At 37.1% G+C, this 17653-nt stretch overlaps 1 protein-coding gene and 1 long non-coding RNA gene across 3 annotated transcripts in view; one reads left to right on the top strand and one right to left on the bottom strand.

The window, feature by feature from the left end:
- Positions 1-17653, top strand: part of SLIT3 (slit guidance ligand 3) — a 396000-nt gene that overhangs the window by 238465 nt on the left and 139882 nt on the right. For both annotated transcript variants that reach the window (XM_081899114.1, XM_081899113.1), the window contains exon 7: positions 13768-13839. In XM_081899114.1, the coding sequence (XP_081755240.1) occupies positions 13768-13839 (72 nt within the window). The remainder of the gene's footprint in view (positions 1-13767; positions 13840-17653) is intronic.
- The window catches only part of LOC309363150, a 413995-nt gene that overhangs the window by 269247 nt on the left and 127095 nt on the right, over positions 1-17653 (bottom strand). The window lies entirely within an intron of this gene.

Raw genomic sequence — 17653 nt, 5'->3', positions numbered from 1 at the left:
CAGTAGTGTGGTTTTGGTTCATGCCATACCTGTTTACATCCGAGACAAGACATTTTTTGCTATGGGACAGTGTTTGTGGGTGATAAGAGTTGAAAGAGCTACTTAAAGCTACCTAGTGTTCCTACCTGCAGATTTTTCTGCAAATGGTTGTATAGCCATATATTGTACTTTGATGTACCTGTTGTAAGAAAAGCAATAGTGTAGATTAAAGCAGAAAATTAAAATTCAGTACTTCGAAATAATTCTATTCTTCCCAAATCAAAACTATATCATTTACATCAACCATCAATGAGATTGAACTATGGCTATAGTAGGACCTAATTTCCATTCCACTCACCTGCTCTATTCAGCTACATCTAGATACTGATTATGCTGGAATCTAACAAATTTACTTTTTGGGACAAAGGGAAAAATTCGTATTTTGGTGCACAATTTTATTTGCCATATGTGTGTGAGATAGATTAATGAAGCCTAAATAGTTTGGTCCATTTGCTTTATTTAAAAATGAAAAATTGGGATCAAAATTAAGTTAGTCTGTAACTTAGACTCAATTTAATTAAGACAGAGATGAGGCCATCACTGAAGAGCTGTGCTTTAATGGAGATTATCTCAGTGTGACTTGGAGTTCTTAGTTATGAGTATTTCTGCATTCTAGTTTTATAGGCCCTGCATGGTGTCATCCACCCGACTTCTCATATTTTTTGGGTGAAATACTTGGGCTAATCAGTTTCAGATTTGCATTTGGCCATGCAGTAGTCCACGAACTGCCGCAATGCGGTCCCTATGACACCATCTTTGAAGACCACTCAGATTCTCCCAAAACAAGATGAGGTTGCCTGCCTGCTGGGCGGGGTTAGTAGAAGGGAGCTTATTTTATCTCTTCCCCAACTGCAGAGTCTGCCTATTTGCTTCTGGGTGTAACTCAGGTGGGTTGTGTTATCTTACAGCCATCTCTTACCACTGCTTCTGCAATTGCATTTGAAACACAGGTGAGACGCTTATCTCATCAGTTTTAGACTTGAACTTATGGGACAGACTTCTTTTAATGGACTGGTATTCTATTATCCGTGAATGCTTATATTAAAATAAAATAAATATTTCTTACCAAATTTAAGACAAATAATATTTAGTTAGTGTCTACTTCTTATTAAGAAATAGGGAACAATTTGCTAATTTAATTCTCTTTTGTAACTTTTGTTTGTGGGTGTACACAAGAGAGTTAAGCATCTATAGTCACAGTAAGTATTAAGCATCTATATTTAAGTTTTTCAACATTTTGGTTATATTTAAATATGTAGAACCAGTATTATTGGAGAAAGGCTTAAGGAAGCATCTCTTGCAGGGTAAATGGGTGCTTCTAATTAACTGCATTTTTTAAAAAAAACAACACCAAAACTTTAATATAGATATTTCATCTGTTTGTGAATCTGGCAGTGTTTTGTGCAGATTTTAATGCATATTATTCACAGGAATTATTTATTTATGTATATGTGAATGTGTGAGAAAGACAGAGAACGAGAATAAAGTGATCTGATTTTGATAGGTTGACTCAGTTTGGCTCCGTGTTCAGTTACCTTAACTGTACCTGATTTCTTCATTTTGCAATAAACTTATGTAAGTAATAGTGACCAATAAAATTTTCAACTTTTGAAACTGAACCATTTTAAGGCAGTCATATAATATCAGAGTTTTGTGGATAAAGACAAACTCTGTGATGATACTTTGAGTGTTGTTACTACCATTAGATAGCAGTTAACATGTGTCATATGCGTGCCTGCCAAGACTCAATGCACTTAAAGCCATGCTATTGATCTTAATATTTTCCCCAGAGACTGAATGTGTGAGTCTCCATTGAGACATGCTATCCTTCTCTCCACCAGTGTTATAGTGTATTTTGCAAATGTTGAGATTTGATTTATGTTGGCTTTTTCTTCCTTGTTGGATTAATTATTTAACTACATAAAGTACTGGCATGGACAGAAAACTGCATGTGTAACATACTTGGTTGAGTCAAAATAGCATATTTCCAATTGCTTCTCCTTGACAGAGTTAAATTTGAACAATTCTCTGGGCTGGAGCTAGAATCGTAGTCATTATAAGTAGGAGCAAACTGTTGAAGAGGGTAGATTTGCTCTGCCTTGTCCTCATATTCTGTTAGCAGAGCTTTTAGTGGGGCTTTTAAAACTTCATTGTTTGCCCTTAAACACCCCTAGCGGTCAAATGCAGAGAATAGACACAACATTAGGAGTATGTTGTGTGCCGCAATGCGACATTTGGCTGAAGGGCAGCAGCTGGATCAGTGCCAATTCTGGAAGAAGATGAATACTTTCACTGATATGGTCATAACTGTTCTGAACAAGTCTTAAAACCACTCTTACTGTCTTTCGCTGCACATAAGAAGGCAACCAGTTTCTTTATGCAGCTATCTTCTAGGATTGGCCTGATAATTTTCTAGAGGTAAATTGGATACGCTTAATAGCTATGAATGATTCTTTGCCTGTGTGTTTTGAAATTTTAAAAATATATATTAACTTACTCTGAATATAAACTGCTAAGATATTCTCTACACTCGGTATCCTGGCACAATACGTTTTAAGTATACATTTCAAACATACATCTATCATCATCATCATCATTATCCCTAATTTTCAGGAAAGCAAGAGGTAAGTCTATTTTCTCAGTTTTCTTCTGGGATAGAGTTTGCTTTCTTCTTGAATACTCCAGCATTTATTTTGTTTTAATACCTTGACCTTGGAGTACTAGCCACAGCATTTTTTCCCTACCATACATAAGCGCCATCAGTTTTATATAGTTTTTAAAAGGGATTGAAAATTTTGCAGCAATCAGAACAAAGAGTAAGGATGAAATAAAATGCTGCCACTCTGCACATGGAATGTATTTTGATGCAGCAGAGATGTTCACTAACATAAGAAAAGAAAAAGTGATTTTCACTTATTGTTCCTTCTACTGCAGCTCCCCCTGTGATCTCTGAAAACCTCTTCCAGTGGGTTGAGGGAACCCTCCAGAACAGCATAGAAGGTAGCGCAGAGGTGCAGCTGAGGGGGAAATTGTCAAAAAATACATTTTCTTCTTCTTTTTTTACAGTAGCAGATACTACAATTGGATCAGCATTGGATTTTATCCCATGCCATGCTAATTTGGCTAAAATTTAAGAATTATTCCCATAATCCTTAAATACATTTCAGACAGTGAAATGTAAGCGCTTTATGGAGAAAACATTAATTAATTGAAAAAAGGTATTGTCATGGTGGCTTTCTCACATTTGCTAGAGACAGTGATGTATAGAATATTTGCAGGAGCTAGAAATTTGCACTTCTTGGATGACAAAAGCTTAGTCTAAAAAAAATAACACACAAGCATTTTAGTGTTTCTTGGCGCTTAGAATTTACCTTCAGCCTTTCTTTTTTCATAACAAAGAAGAAATGAAGCACTGGGCAGGCATTTCCAGTACTGTACTTAAATCAGAAATCAGATTTTCCCAAATACAGAAGATGGGATCTAATCATGTTACGCTCACATAGAGTGATCTGTGAAAAATGGTAACTGTAATGTCAGCTTGGGTTTTTGTTGCATAGCGGAGAAGTTGTGGGAATATAACTGTTTCTTTTTCCCCAGGAAGGGGTTCATGTTTCTTTTTCAGAAAACAAAGCAAAACAGAACTATAGACTTAAATTCATGTGAACTGAGATAATGGAGTAATATTAGGACAACTACTAATTAATGTATTATTATTAATAAGGCACAAAATAATTTTTACTAAATTGGAGCAATTTTATTGGAAGCTGCCAAGATTGGTAATTTAAGTACTTTATAAATCTTACACAGTTCCAAAAACCGTTCACTCACTATTTTACAATGTAGGCTTTTTTGTTCTATCTAATAATATGCACCAAAATTGCTGTTCTTGCCGTTTCTGTATCTGTTCAAACCTACTTGTTATTTGACTGCATTTTGTCAATATGATTCCATTTTGATTATAGGTTTCCTCCCACTCTTGGATTAGCCTGGGTGGCCATCTTTTATCCTAATATATGTCTTTAATATATGTATTTGGTTTTTTATTTATCTATATTGTGTTTGCTGTTACAAACTACTGGGCATAACTGATACAAAATGAGTAGCATTGTAATGTTCAAATAAGTAAAACTGATCAATAATCCTGGAGCCTTAAACAACTATACATGCATTATGATACACAGAGTTCTTGGGAAACCATGGGTGAATAGAGATAAATATTTATTAACTGGGTAACTCAAAGTGATGCACAGGTGGTGAGCCATTTTGTGAGCTTGTCATCGCTAAACGTAATGCCACATGGTGAAGAGAATTTTACCATTATCCCTTTTCCTCAGCTTTCTGGTGGAGTACAGAGATATGGTAACATTTCTCCTTTTTATTTGGCAGCACATTACACTGTAATTATTACAGACTACCAGTCTTCCAAGTGATTGTGTAGACCAAAGCTTTCCAAACTGTGTGTTGCAACACATTAGTGTGCCAGCTGCAGTGTGTAGGTGTGTCACATGAATGCTTCCCGCACTCCTCCCGGGGCTGGAAAGGGGTTAGTTAACCTCTGGTTTGATGGTAAAACTGAATTACTGTGTTGCAAAATGATGCATGTATAAAAAATCTGTCACCAACATGAAAAGTTTGGAAAGCTCTGGTGTAGACACAGTGGTAAGGCATCATTTGGTAAGTGGTTGCTGTATTACCTAATGAAACCCAGGCATATATAACATCTTGTTTTGGAATCAACATATAATAGTTTAGGATGAAAATAACAGATTTTTTTTCAGTCATGCATTAGAAAGAATGATTAAAGGAATTTATTAACATAAAACAGCCACTGTAGTGATAAGTGTCCTCCAGTCTTTTGTTCTGGAGATGGGACTGCTCTGTGGTATTGATGTGTACTTACTTTCTCCTGGTCTTGAACTAGAACTGAGGTTTGAAGAATGAGTGTGATTAAATTAATCTCATTCTCTGTTCTGAATGAAGACATTTTCAATGCCGCCTTACTGATAATGATCCATTGAGTATTCCACAGGCCACTTGGCTAAACAGAATTGTACCATTGTGCCCTGCACATAGGTTGTGGACTAATATTGCTAAATTGATTCATGTAAGAGTTTATGTGTTTCTCACACATGCACAAAGCAAACAGCAAACCATCAGAAACTTCAAAAGACTTTTCTTATTTCCAATATGCTCTTCTTTATCTTTAAATCTGCTTGTATGAGTCATTTCATGAAAACAGAGTTGATGAAAAGGCTTCACCCTTCCACCCTACTCTCTTATTTTCCCTGGAAAAATGAAGGCAATGAAATTGGATGGGAACTATATCTGGGATGCTCTTAATGGAGTTTCCATTGCGCTTGAAGGATCAAAGTTCTAAGAGCAACAAGAAGCAATAGCAATTTTGGTGCAGAATAAGAAAATGTCAGCTTTGAAAATGTTAACTAAAAGAATCAAACATGTTTACATTCCTTTTGCTCTTAATGATCTAAAGAACTCACTGGGGAAGAGATTTTTTGTCAAGCCCCTAATCTCATTAGCATAGCGTTCAAGTAGGGCTGAAGTGCAAGTTAAGTTCAATATGTGGTTTGCCGTTTCTTCTTTTAAATAGGAACTTATTTCAAAATAGGAAATGTTTTGGTAGTTTATTTAGCTCAGACCACAGGGGTGTTGGAAAAATATTTAACCGTTCCACCACATGCCATGGTCTAGATAAAAATCCCAATTCAGGAGTTGCTATGTCTATAGGAAGGAGGCTACTGTGTACAGTTAATGTTAGCAATCTAGTTGATCCTTGTAAGCAAGAAAGATGCTCGGAAAGTGTTGATTGTGAAATTTTTGAAATATTGTAATCATTGCTGTGCTTGAATTAAATTTATACAGCGAATGCCCTGTTTGAAATTGTTGGCTGCGACTGATGAGATTCCAGTCTCCTAATAATGTATGAATACTTTATTGCTCTTTTGCCAATACACATGCTTACTAATACACATGTCACAAAGCAAAGGTAAGCAACAAATAATAAGTGCATGCAGAATACTTTAAAAAAAAACCCACAACCTGTAAACATTCCGTCTCAAAAACGAAACAATAGATTTATTGTAAGTAATGTGATCTTCAAATGAAATTGATAGCTTGTCTATAGCCTTTTAAACAAATTTGGTGGTTCTATGTGACTTGTAATAATCTGTATTCACCAATAGAAACAGAGTTTTACTTAAAGGGGAGTCATTACTACAGCCTGCTGTTAGGGGCTGCAAATAATGAATGCTCAGATCTGAATATAGGTGATCCTCTGTTAAGAAGCATACCATGGTCGTCCTTCTTAAGCAGCCAACTAGGCAAAATCTGCCTACCTTGTTCTAAGTCCTATAATGATTGATTGATTGATTGATTGATTGATTATAATTCTCTGCCACTTTCCATTCAAATGAATCCCAAAGTGGCTTACAAACAAGAAATATCAAGGACATAATAGAACACAGGTACAGCATAAATCATATGATATAATTAACAAATAATCAATAAAGAAATTATAATCTCTAAAACACTATTAACAAAGTAGCAACTAATAAATAAAAGTAAGGCGCCTTCATCTCCATCAGCTGCTGAAAAATTAACCTGCATTTTGTCAAAAGCCATCCCAACTCACATAAATGGATGAGAGACAAATAAAGGGGGCACCTTTCCAGAAAGAATTCCTCTACCTCAAAAGTTAAGATTTTCATTTTAGCATCGTTATAACTTAAAAGAGTTCCATTGTACAATATGAACCTACACATCCCCATCTGCGTGTATGACAGTAGAATTGCATCATCTGCATAAAAAGCACTGATACACTCTTGTCTCCTGCAGGGTGGGGTAGAATTTCAGACTAGGTGAAAAGGGAACTACAGTATGTCACAAGAGGACAGAATAAATAACAAATGTGCTAATAAGTACACCTGGCAAATTTCCTTATTTACGTGACTGGGTCTAAAAGGTTACCATCTCAGATAACTCAAAACCCTTGGGTTCTTCTGATTAACCTATGATCTATATTCAGAAGAGCCAGTTTATGTCAAAGGCATATGTAGTCAAAAGTTACTAAAAATCCACAAAAGCAGCCCAAGTGAGTGGTGTATAGGAGATGTACAGTATGCCCCCCCAAAAAAAATTTTTTTGTACTAAAACACATTAATTGTAGAATTGCTACTACACAAGCTTGCTTGCCAAAAGTTCACAGAGAGTACCCAAGTTTCTAACTTACCCAAAAGATGAAAGTTTGTTGCTATGGGTGCTATGTGTTTTATGTATACTTTTTTGGCCTGATTCAAGAGGCTTCGAGTTTCAGTTTAAATATGCATTAGTATACCCGTGCCTGGGGACGCAGGTGGCGCTGTGGGACGCAGGTGGCGCTGTGGGTTAAAGCCTCAGCGCCTAGGACTTGCCGATCGAAAGGTCGGCGGTTCGAATCCCTGCGGCGGGGTGCGCTCCCGCTGCTCGGTCCCAGCGCCTGCCAACCTAGCAGTTCGAAAGCATCTCCGGGTGCAAGTAGATAAATAGGGACCGCTTACCAGCGGGAAGGTAAACGGCGTTTCCGTGTGCGGCTCTGGCTCGCCAGATGCAGCTTTGTCACGCTGGCCACGTGACCCGGAAGTGTCTCCGGACAGCGCTGGCCCCTGGCCTCTTAAGTGAGATGGGCGCACAACCCCAGAGTCTGTCAAGACTGGCCCGTACAGGCAGGGGTACCTTTACCTTTACCTTTATACTCGTGCCTGAGTCCCAGTGCCAGCCCTGTGGCAACATTAGCTGCATTAGGCATGATAAACAGAAAGGTGGGACATTTACTCCCTATTAATGTTTCTGGAGTGCAGACATAAACAAAAAAAATATTTACACAGCCTCATAAAGCAAAGTTGTTTCTTCACACAGTTAATAATTTACTCAATTCCCTACTTCAAGGTGTGATGGTGGTTGCTTGCTTGGATAGATGTTTTAAATGGATTAGACAAATTATGGAAGATAGGTCTATCAAGGGCTATTAGCTGTAATAGCTAAATGTTTAGGGACACCACTGATATACCAGATGCTAGAGACAAACGATAGGGGAATGCCATCACCCTCATGCCTGGCTGGTGAGCTTCCAGGAGCATCTGGCTATTAAAACAGACTGCTATATTAGATGGACCTTGGTCTGACCTAGCAGGCATCTTATATTCTGACAGCCAGATCCTGCATTTTTGACCCATATGTACTGTAAATATTTTTATTTATTTCTTTACACAATAAATTCCCTAGCACGACTTCATTCCTTACTTAGGGCTCGTAAAAGTCAATTTACCATTCAATTAACTGTCCTCAAAATGTTAATTTCCTTTGCAGCCCTCATTTTTCTCAGTCATACTAGCTTAGACCAGAGCTTTTGCATTGAACTGTTAATGAGGGGTGACCTATAAGCCCCAATCACATATGCTGACCAATATCCCAGCCCAGATTATTCCCCTGCCAAAAAACTTCACCACATCTCCTAAGAAGTGCAGTTTTAAAAACGAGCAGCTGGTGCCTAGCAGCCAGTCACATTGATAAACCAACATGCCTATATACTTCATCCATATTGTGCTCCAGCCTTCAGTGTGGGGCTGTTAAGGAGAAGGGGTTGATGGGAGTTGTAGTTCATCACTATCTAGATCCCTACAGCTGTCCTAAGGGAAGAAACCACAGTAAAATCAATGTACATTTATTTTTACTGTGGTGCTTTTGGTCACAAGACATTGGTTCAGTGTGCTGTGTGTACCGAATAAAGAGTCTCTGCTGGCTGTTTGTCAGGTTTGCATATTCCTTTTAGATAAGTCAGCATTGTTATCTGGGGTATCTGTGAACTTATATCAAGTAGAAGTGTTTTACTATCAATACAGCATTGCATTGCATAGAATTCTTGTTCCACTATATTAAACTGAATTAATATTTTGTAGTAAATGACAAGAGGCATGAAAATTAGTTCCTGCGAGTTGTGGAACACTTCTTTTGCACCCAGATACACAGATAATACTGTTGGAGTCAATTACATAGTGTTCTGTGGACTTACACACACCTCTTCCAGAAATGACAGTGAGGTATAGCAGTGATCTAATTGAAGGAGACAGAGGGAAATGTAACACTTGTTAGTACTACCATTGTTGCTGTAACTAATCATTCAGCCTCAAAGGTCTGTGTCATGGTTCCAGAACTACATCCATCCATCTCTCTCTCTCTCTCTCTCTCTCTCTCTCTCTCTCTCTCTCTCTCTCTCTCTCTCTCTCTCTCTCTCACACACACACACACACACACACACACACACACACACACTTACCACATATATATTCTTCATTAATTACAGGTCAAAAAACAGACAAATAGCCAGACTTAAAAAGATAAAGGGTGCTGGCTATTAAAATACTATATATCCCTTGCTGCAAAATAAAATGCTTGTAGAATCATAGAATTGTATAATTGGAAGGGATTCCAAGGGTCATGTAGTCCAACCATATTGGTGTAATTGGTGAGTTTTATTTTTTTATTTTGAAAAAGCTTAAACATAATGCTAAAGATTATTCTCTGTGGAGCTATATGTGCACAAGTGTAAAAGTGTAAGAATGGGAGCATTAGCAAATGAGTGGATCATTGTTGATTTTTTTTAAATAGGAATGTAAGGAAAAATGCCCCCCCCCAAAAAAAACAATCTTGCATCATTCTTCTAAGGATGACAATAATTTTCTTTGGGCACCTTTCTAAATATGACAGGTAATCCTAGAAAACAGCATATACATACAGATACAGAGAGATGAATAGTTAGACAAGAAGTAAAAGTGCACAGTCTGTGTATTATCTCTGCACTGCATAGCCCTTGGGCTTGTGTATTTCTTTACCGATTAGAATTACGCTGAAGGCTGTAGTAAAGCCAAATGCCATACAGAAATAAGCCTGGTGCTTATTATCCAGAGGCTTGAATGGCTAACAGCCCCCTGGTAATTACACTAGATACTCATTAGTGCTGAATAAGCGCTAATCAAAAATTTAATCTACCATATCATTTGTCAATTTGATTAGTTGTTTGTAGTAATTGGCTTTAGAAATCAAATGTAACAGAAAATCAGAGTCTATATTATATTCACAAACTAAAACGCTTTGGTGAGGAAAGGACATTCTCCAAATGTATATCCATTCAAAACCAGTGTAACAAGAAAACATCATGCATTTTTTATTGATGCAAAGCCATTTCCCTTGAGAATAAGACTTGCAGTGAATCTTTCCTTCGTGCTAAGAGGACACAAACCTATTTCTGTCACAGAAGCTGTAGCACGGGACAGATGTTTAGCTATTATTAATAAAGGTTTATATGATAAAATGGTGCCCATAAATTCATTGTAAACTTATTTTACTCAGCACAAAATTACACATCTATTAATATTGTCACCTGTCACCTTGTTTAATATAGACAATAAAAATAATAATGTTACTTTTATACCATAGTTTTTTCTGATGTCATAGCTGTAAAATTTAATTCTAGCCCATTATTCCTGCCTTAGAATAAATCCAATGTCAGGAAGATGTTGTAAAATGTTTATTATTAGAAAGTCATACGGCAGTACTCATGTATGCTTGCAATTTTTTTGTGTTACTTAATCCAACTAGGGGCACGGGGGACATTACTGGCATTTGTTAGAAGGTGTATTTAGGATTACAACTTCAGTCTTTCACAATTAAAATTTTATATTCGTTGCTACAGAGACTCTCTGGAGCCTTGCCCATTCGTTTCACAGAAAAGAGGGGACACTTATGCAGGCAGTCTGGGAAATTGCAGGAGAACTGAATCATATGGTGTCTTGTGTCCTCAGCTAACTTTAACCTTTTTGAGTTTGCAGAATCAATCCTGAGCTCTAAAGGGCTTACTTACTTACTTCGCCAAACCTTTATTTGACATTACAAGTATAGGCCATCATAAAACATCCATATATAAAAATTTAAAACATATATAAATAAACAGCCATGTAAAATATATAATGACAAGGATTTTCATTGGGATTTCTTCCCACTAAATTGTGCCAGCCACCATTCTAAGAGAGCCTATTGACAAAAACTCAGCCATCCTTGTAGTTACTTCTGGGTTAATGTCAGACAGATACTCTGATATTTTCATTGTGCCATGATGTTAGACTACTCAATAAAAGGGGATAGCATGTGTAGCTGGTTGTATAATGGACAGTAGAAAAGGTACGATTCTAAAAAACAATAGAACCATTCCTACAAAGAACGAAACCAATAAAGCCATTTCAACAGATGTACAATTGATATTCCATAAATGACGGGGTCATACCTCAGGGAAAGTCTGCTTAGAAACATCCTCAGTTGTTGCCTAAACTTTATGACACTAGGCATCTATCTAATTTTTATCAGTCATTACTGTTCTTCAGTGTTACTGAGTGATTTACAGCAAGAAGAAAAAATAATTAATGTTTCCAGCTGCTAATATTGGGACTTATTTATGAGTAGATGGTTTACTAAGAGAGGAGAACAGGAATACTATATTACATTTTCATTTTGGCCATAATTTCAGGAATTATGTTTCTTTCTCTTCTCTCTAACTTTATGTTAAAATAGAAATATTCATTGCTGAAGGGACCTTTTCAGTACCTGCCATCTTTCAACATAATATTTGGCATTTGTGGGATTATTATTTTTAAAGTTACTCTGTTATTCCATACATGTTGAAGAACTCTGCCAGATCAGGTTTAATAACCATATACATTTCCCAGGAATTAAGCAGGACCAAAGAGAAATCAGATATTCCGTTCACTGATTCCTCCCCAGAAAAAAGTGCAACTGATTTGGTTCTATAACTTTTTCCACAAACCCATGTGCAGAATCACTTTGCCAAAAGTCATTTTGTCAGTGTAATCCAATTTATGTCTATTCAGAAGTAAGCCCCATTGAGTTCAATTGGACCTCCTCCCAGGTATAGGATTGCAGCCTTTAAGTGCCAAACCCTGTTTCAGTAGCCAAATTATAAGGATTATACTTTCTCTGAATACTAGGCTGTTGACAATATAGTACTGAACCTTGAACTATAGGTTGCATGCGTAACTTCAAGCTTCAGAGCTTCAGCTTTTGCTATGTACAGGTTTCAGGAATGCATATACAGAGTCATAGCAAAATGCAATTTCCAACAACACTCTGGGAGATAAGTTGTCCCGAAGCTGTTCTGAAACTGGTATATTATCTTCCAACATGCATTACACATATCAAAGAAGCTCTGCTTTATGGGTTATAAGAAGTGCATTTTAAACATCTACTAGTACTGCTCTTTCTGCACCTCAGAATAAACATGGCCTCAACTGGTATTTATTATATTTACGCTCAAAAGAGATGATACTTCAGTAATAATAATAATAATAATAATAATTATTATTATTATTATTATTATTGGTTGGATAGTGTTTTCGAGGTTACCAGCATGAGTTTGTCCAAACTGCGGGAGGCAGTGGAGGACAGAGGTGCCTGGCGTTCTCTGGTCCATGGGGTCACGAAGAGTCGGACACGACTAAACGACTAAACAACAACAACAAATAATAATAATAATAATAATTTATTATTTGTACCCCGCCCATCTGGCTGGGTTTCCCCAGCAACTCTGGGCGGCTTCCATAGAAACCAAAAAACACTAAAATATCATACATTAAAAACTTCCCTGAACAGGGCTGCCTTAAGATGTCTTCTGAATGTCAGGTAGTTGTTTATCGCTTTGTCATCTGATGGGAAGGTGTTCCACAGGGTGGGCACCACTACCGAGAAGGCCCTCTGCCTGATTCCCTGTAGCTTCGCTTTTCGCAATGAGGGAACCGCCAGAAGGCCCTTGGTGCTGGACCTCAGCGTCCGGGCAGAACGATGGTGGTGGAGACGCTTCTTCAGTAAAATTATACATTATAATTAAGTGAACAATTTGCAATGATATAGAAAACCAAATAATAGATTTGCATGTACATATGAGCTATAGTGGCTAGGTAGGTAAAACCCATTATGTGGTTATATTTTCACATCAGACACAGCTATACAGGTATACATTTGAATAGTGTGGGGTACCATAAGCCCTACCAAACAATTTCCCCACACCTTCGTTCATGTTCACCATACAAAGCTCTCCTACCTTTTCTGTATAAAAATCTACCCATCACAGAAGTGGAATTTCATGTGGAAAGTAAAATCCCATTAGTCCTAAGCCCATAACAGCTTGACCTAGAAACAATGAGATGACACTCTTCTCCTTGCTATGCCAATACTATTAGCCACCCTTTCTCCACTATGCACCCCTTCTGTGTGATAACAATTCAGGCATGCTTTGGTAGGCTGTGCACACTGTATATAGAGTTGCTCCTTCCGGAAACTATATATTTTTCCCATACAATTATTTGTTAAGAAGCCAAATAAGCATTACATCCAACTCCATACTTTCAAACGGTCACAGTGGAGGATATCAACAGAAGGCTTTAATTTCAATCTAAATTAGCGTTGGCCTTTTTTTTTTTTAACCTTACTAATATGAGTTAGAATTGTGTGTCTGTGCGGATGCACTTATTCATATTTGCAATAGAAACACCTTTTTAACTATGTTGAAATTGTTTCTGTGCTATTTTTTTCAAACCAATTGTAATTAGTTTTGTAAATAGCATTTTCAAACTAATGTAAATGATTGTGCTTCTTTTCTTTTCTCTATAGTACCCTCAACAACAACAACATCACCCGCATTCCTCTCACCAGCTTTAACCATATGCCAAAGATCAGGACCCTGTAAGTATTCCATTCTGAAATGCACGTCACTTGAATTAGCACACACAGCATTTCAGTATTATTTTTTTATTTGTTATTTAGCACATATTAAATAAATTAAATATAATGGCCTAATCTGAAAAAGAGTGCTGTGTTCTTGTTTTTCTTTTATTGAAATATGTGGAAGAAGCCATAACTGGAAGTGGGCTGATGTTGGTGGGGAGACCAGGAGCAGGGCTACCATGATGTTTTCATGGCCAGTCTTTATTTAGCATTTCCAGTTGCAACAGAAGCAGAGATTCCAGGCCAGGAAAGTGCAGGCCATAAGCTTGTACAGCTTGATACATAAGGCACCCATTCCTGAAAGTTAGGGGGTCTGGGTTGAGAGTTATTTCTTGGATGAGATTGCAGCAAGAGAGACTGTGCAGAAACCTTGAGCACTCCTAGGGCAGAGTTGTATAGCATAGTACTAATACTAACAACAAAAGCAGCATTTAAGGTGTAGTCCTATATAGGCATGCCTGTGACTAAATCAGTTGGGCATACTGATTCCACGGGTATAGAATGGCACTGTTCAAAGAGCGCTTATTTCAATAAACTTCATAACAATGCTAGAAGATATTATTTATGTGACATAGATGGAGGACTGAAGCAACAAGAGTGGTTTGCCTAAAGCTACTACCAATACAGCCTTTGAACCTAGGATTTCCTGGCTCTCGGCATGCTATCTTAGCTGCTGTGCTGCTTTAGGAGATTGGTGTAGTGTGGAAAACTGCTCCTGAAATATTCTGAAACCTTGGCAAATTAGGTAAAAGCAAAGTGACAGTGGCTTGCTGACATATGTATATCCTTTCCTTGGCATGCTGCAGTTACAATAGAGACTCTACAACCCAATAGGCTATGATATAGAATTCAAGGCACTCTGGCCTTTTCATTGAAGCAAGAAATGGCCAAGGACACTGCAGCTGTTCACATCAGGAGCAGAAACTAACATTGTACATGAAAACTTGGTTACTCAATTTGTTGTAGTGAGGGCAGAGTCATTGCCCAAGGTATCAGTTTGGTGTCAATCTCTACTAAGCCTGAAATGAGTGTGTGCTACAAGACAATGGAGTAAACTGGCTAATGATGTGTCATGAACACTCCTACTTTTTGGCTACTTCATATGTAGGCTTTGCATCTTATGTTAATTAGAATAAATTCATTTAAAAAAAAAATCTGCAATTACATTGCCTCCCATCTGTGTTGTAAAAGAAAGACTTTTATTGTTTAATTTTAAAAGTGCTAAAGTCTGATTTATGGGTTAGTCAAATATTATCAACAGTCATAGGATTTGCCTATTTCCCTCCCAGTGTGTTTCATTATGAAGCCAGCTAATCTAGGCTTGTGAAAGTTGTGACCTTCCAAGTCAAAAGCAACCTAAGGGCCACATATGCCAATATACCAAGGGATCAATAGATGTCCAGGCTTTATTGTGTATCTCAGACTACAAAAAGAAATCAGAATCCAGAAGTGTTGTTGAGCACCTGGCAAGCTGCAGCTCATTGCTGAGGAACTTTTTTGTTTTGTAGATCACAAGCTGTACAAGTCTGATCCATTTGTAGAAGACCTGGTCTTATAACCAACAGTGCTTTTTTACTATGAAAAAACATGTTTAGGGGTACTCTCAGTTTCGTACTCATATTGAAATACTGTCCCTCAATGAGGCCAAACTTAGATTCACAAAATGTTTAGGGGTATGCGTACCCCCGCGTCCCCCCAGAAAAAAACACTGATAACCAATATACCAGCAAAATGACTGTTATTTGCCCATACTGACAGACGGCCAAATTTAACAGTGGATTTTTAGTTGTATGTATAATATTTCCTTTTTTAAAGACAAATGCTCACATGAACTATTATTTGCATTAATTAATTAAAAAGTATTTTATATTTTTGAGCATTTCCCTTCTAATACCCTTGTGTCATCTCTTAGTTATTTCAAATCGATCAATCTGTGTGATAAGCAGACCACAGTGTCTGCTGCCATTTTCCTTTTAGTTTAATTTCAGAGATGGCTTTGTATGTAGCTCCCTGGAGACTTATATTGACTAATTCCCTTTTGCTGTAATTAAAGGGAAAAGGGGGGAAGGAAGTCATAAATGGAATTTAAAGGAAAGCTTTTATATTGAATTTTGAGATTTAACATTTTATAATGCTAACCCAAAATGATATTCTGGAAATTTAATTTAGGTTGTGACTAAAAGGGCACTTTTTAAAACTAGAATTTGTATTCATTCCCCTTTTGAGTGCTATAAATGTACTTCCATCAATTTTAAGTAGCATGTTTCAGTTCATGTACACTGCCAAATAATTTGCAATAGCCGTCTAGGCAGCCCTGCTCTTTATGAAAAATAGAAGGGCTGGACTATAATAGAAAGGTTAGATCTTTCATTTGATTTGTCATCTGTTTTGTTGCAGACATCAATGCCATCAGATGAATAAATTTAAGCATGCATAGTGGGGACAGATAGTATTTCCAGGTTCCTTGTATTAGAGTGTTATTGAAAGATGATTTCATATTTCTAAAATTGTTAGAAATGTTCTTCAACATGCTAGTTAATATTTCTACCCCTTTTAGCATTCCTTATTAAAAATGTGTTAACCCAAGTGGATATTAATGGTCCTCTTGCAACCAATGTGCTTATACAGAAGAGATTGCCCTTTTAATAGGACTTGTAAAAGTGTACTGCATGAATCTCCCACATTTCCCATGTTATTAAGCTGTGTGTTATCTGATAGAGGCATTCACTTTAAGAAGACTTTCCTTTTTTATTCTGTTTGGTAACACTGGGACAGTAATAAAGAAATGCTCTTTCTGAAGCGGTGAAATTACTTTGCTAGGATGGCCAGGAAGAGCTTTCTGCCACTCTGAGACTTCTAAAATTTCAATTATGAGCTTTCCTTGTCCATGTTTGATACAGCACAGTTGATGAAAAATGAAGGGAAGCATATGGGTATGATTTAGTCCAAATTGGATTGATTATAGGAGTGACCCACTAGTTTCTATCCAGGCCTCTCATTATGGCTGAAGCATTCACTGCCTCGTAGTTCCTCAGAGCCATCTATAAACTACATTTAGGGGTATCCATATCGCAGACATATAATTACACTTAGCACATGTGTTAGGAAATACTATGGGGGGCAAGGCCTATGTAGTAACAGAGCACCTGCTCCTCTCTGCCACATAAATGCATAGAATTTATAGTTGTTTACCATAGCCATTGCATACTTTATTTTTTTTTTGCCCCATCTGTTACATACATTACAGATCAAATTAAGTCATGGGTTTATTCTGCCTTTCGACATTTCAATTTTTAATATTTTAAGATCAGGGTGTAAGAAAGATATTTAATTTGAGTTTGACTTCTAAAGAAGAGAAATTGTGCAATACACATGTAGCACTTAATTATATTTTTGTGGTTGTTAATCTATTACCGTATTTGTCGCTCTATAAGACGCACCAGACCACAAGACGCACCTAGTTTTTAGAGGAGGAAAACAAGAAAAAAAATATTCTGAATTTCAGAAGCCAGAACAGCAAGAGGGATCGCTGCGCAGTGAAAGCAGCAATCCCTCTTGCTGTTCTGGCTTCTGTGATAGCTCCGTAGCCTGCATTCGCTCCATAAGACGCACAAACATTTCCCCTTACTTTTTAGGAGGGAAAAAGTGAGTCTTATAGAGCAAAAAATACGGTAATTCTATGTTATGGGTTGTTGATTTATTCTTTTTCTGTTATCCTGCTTCACTTTATTTTTTAATCCTTGTTCAGATCTGACAAGAATTAATTTGTATT

The sequence above is a fragment of the Podarcis melisellensis genome (assembly GCF_964234715.1).
Source record: "Podarcis melisellensis genome assembly, chromosome: 2".
Lineage (NCBI taxonomy): Eukaryota > Metazoa > Chordata > Lepidosauria > Squamata > Lacertidae > Podarcis > Podarcis melisellensis.
The sequence above is the reverse complement of the archived record's forward strand: the minus strand, read 5'-3'. Positions and strand labels throughout refer to the sequence as shown.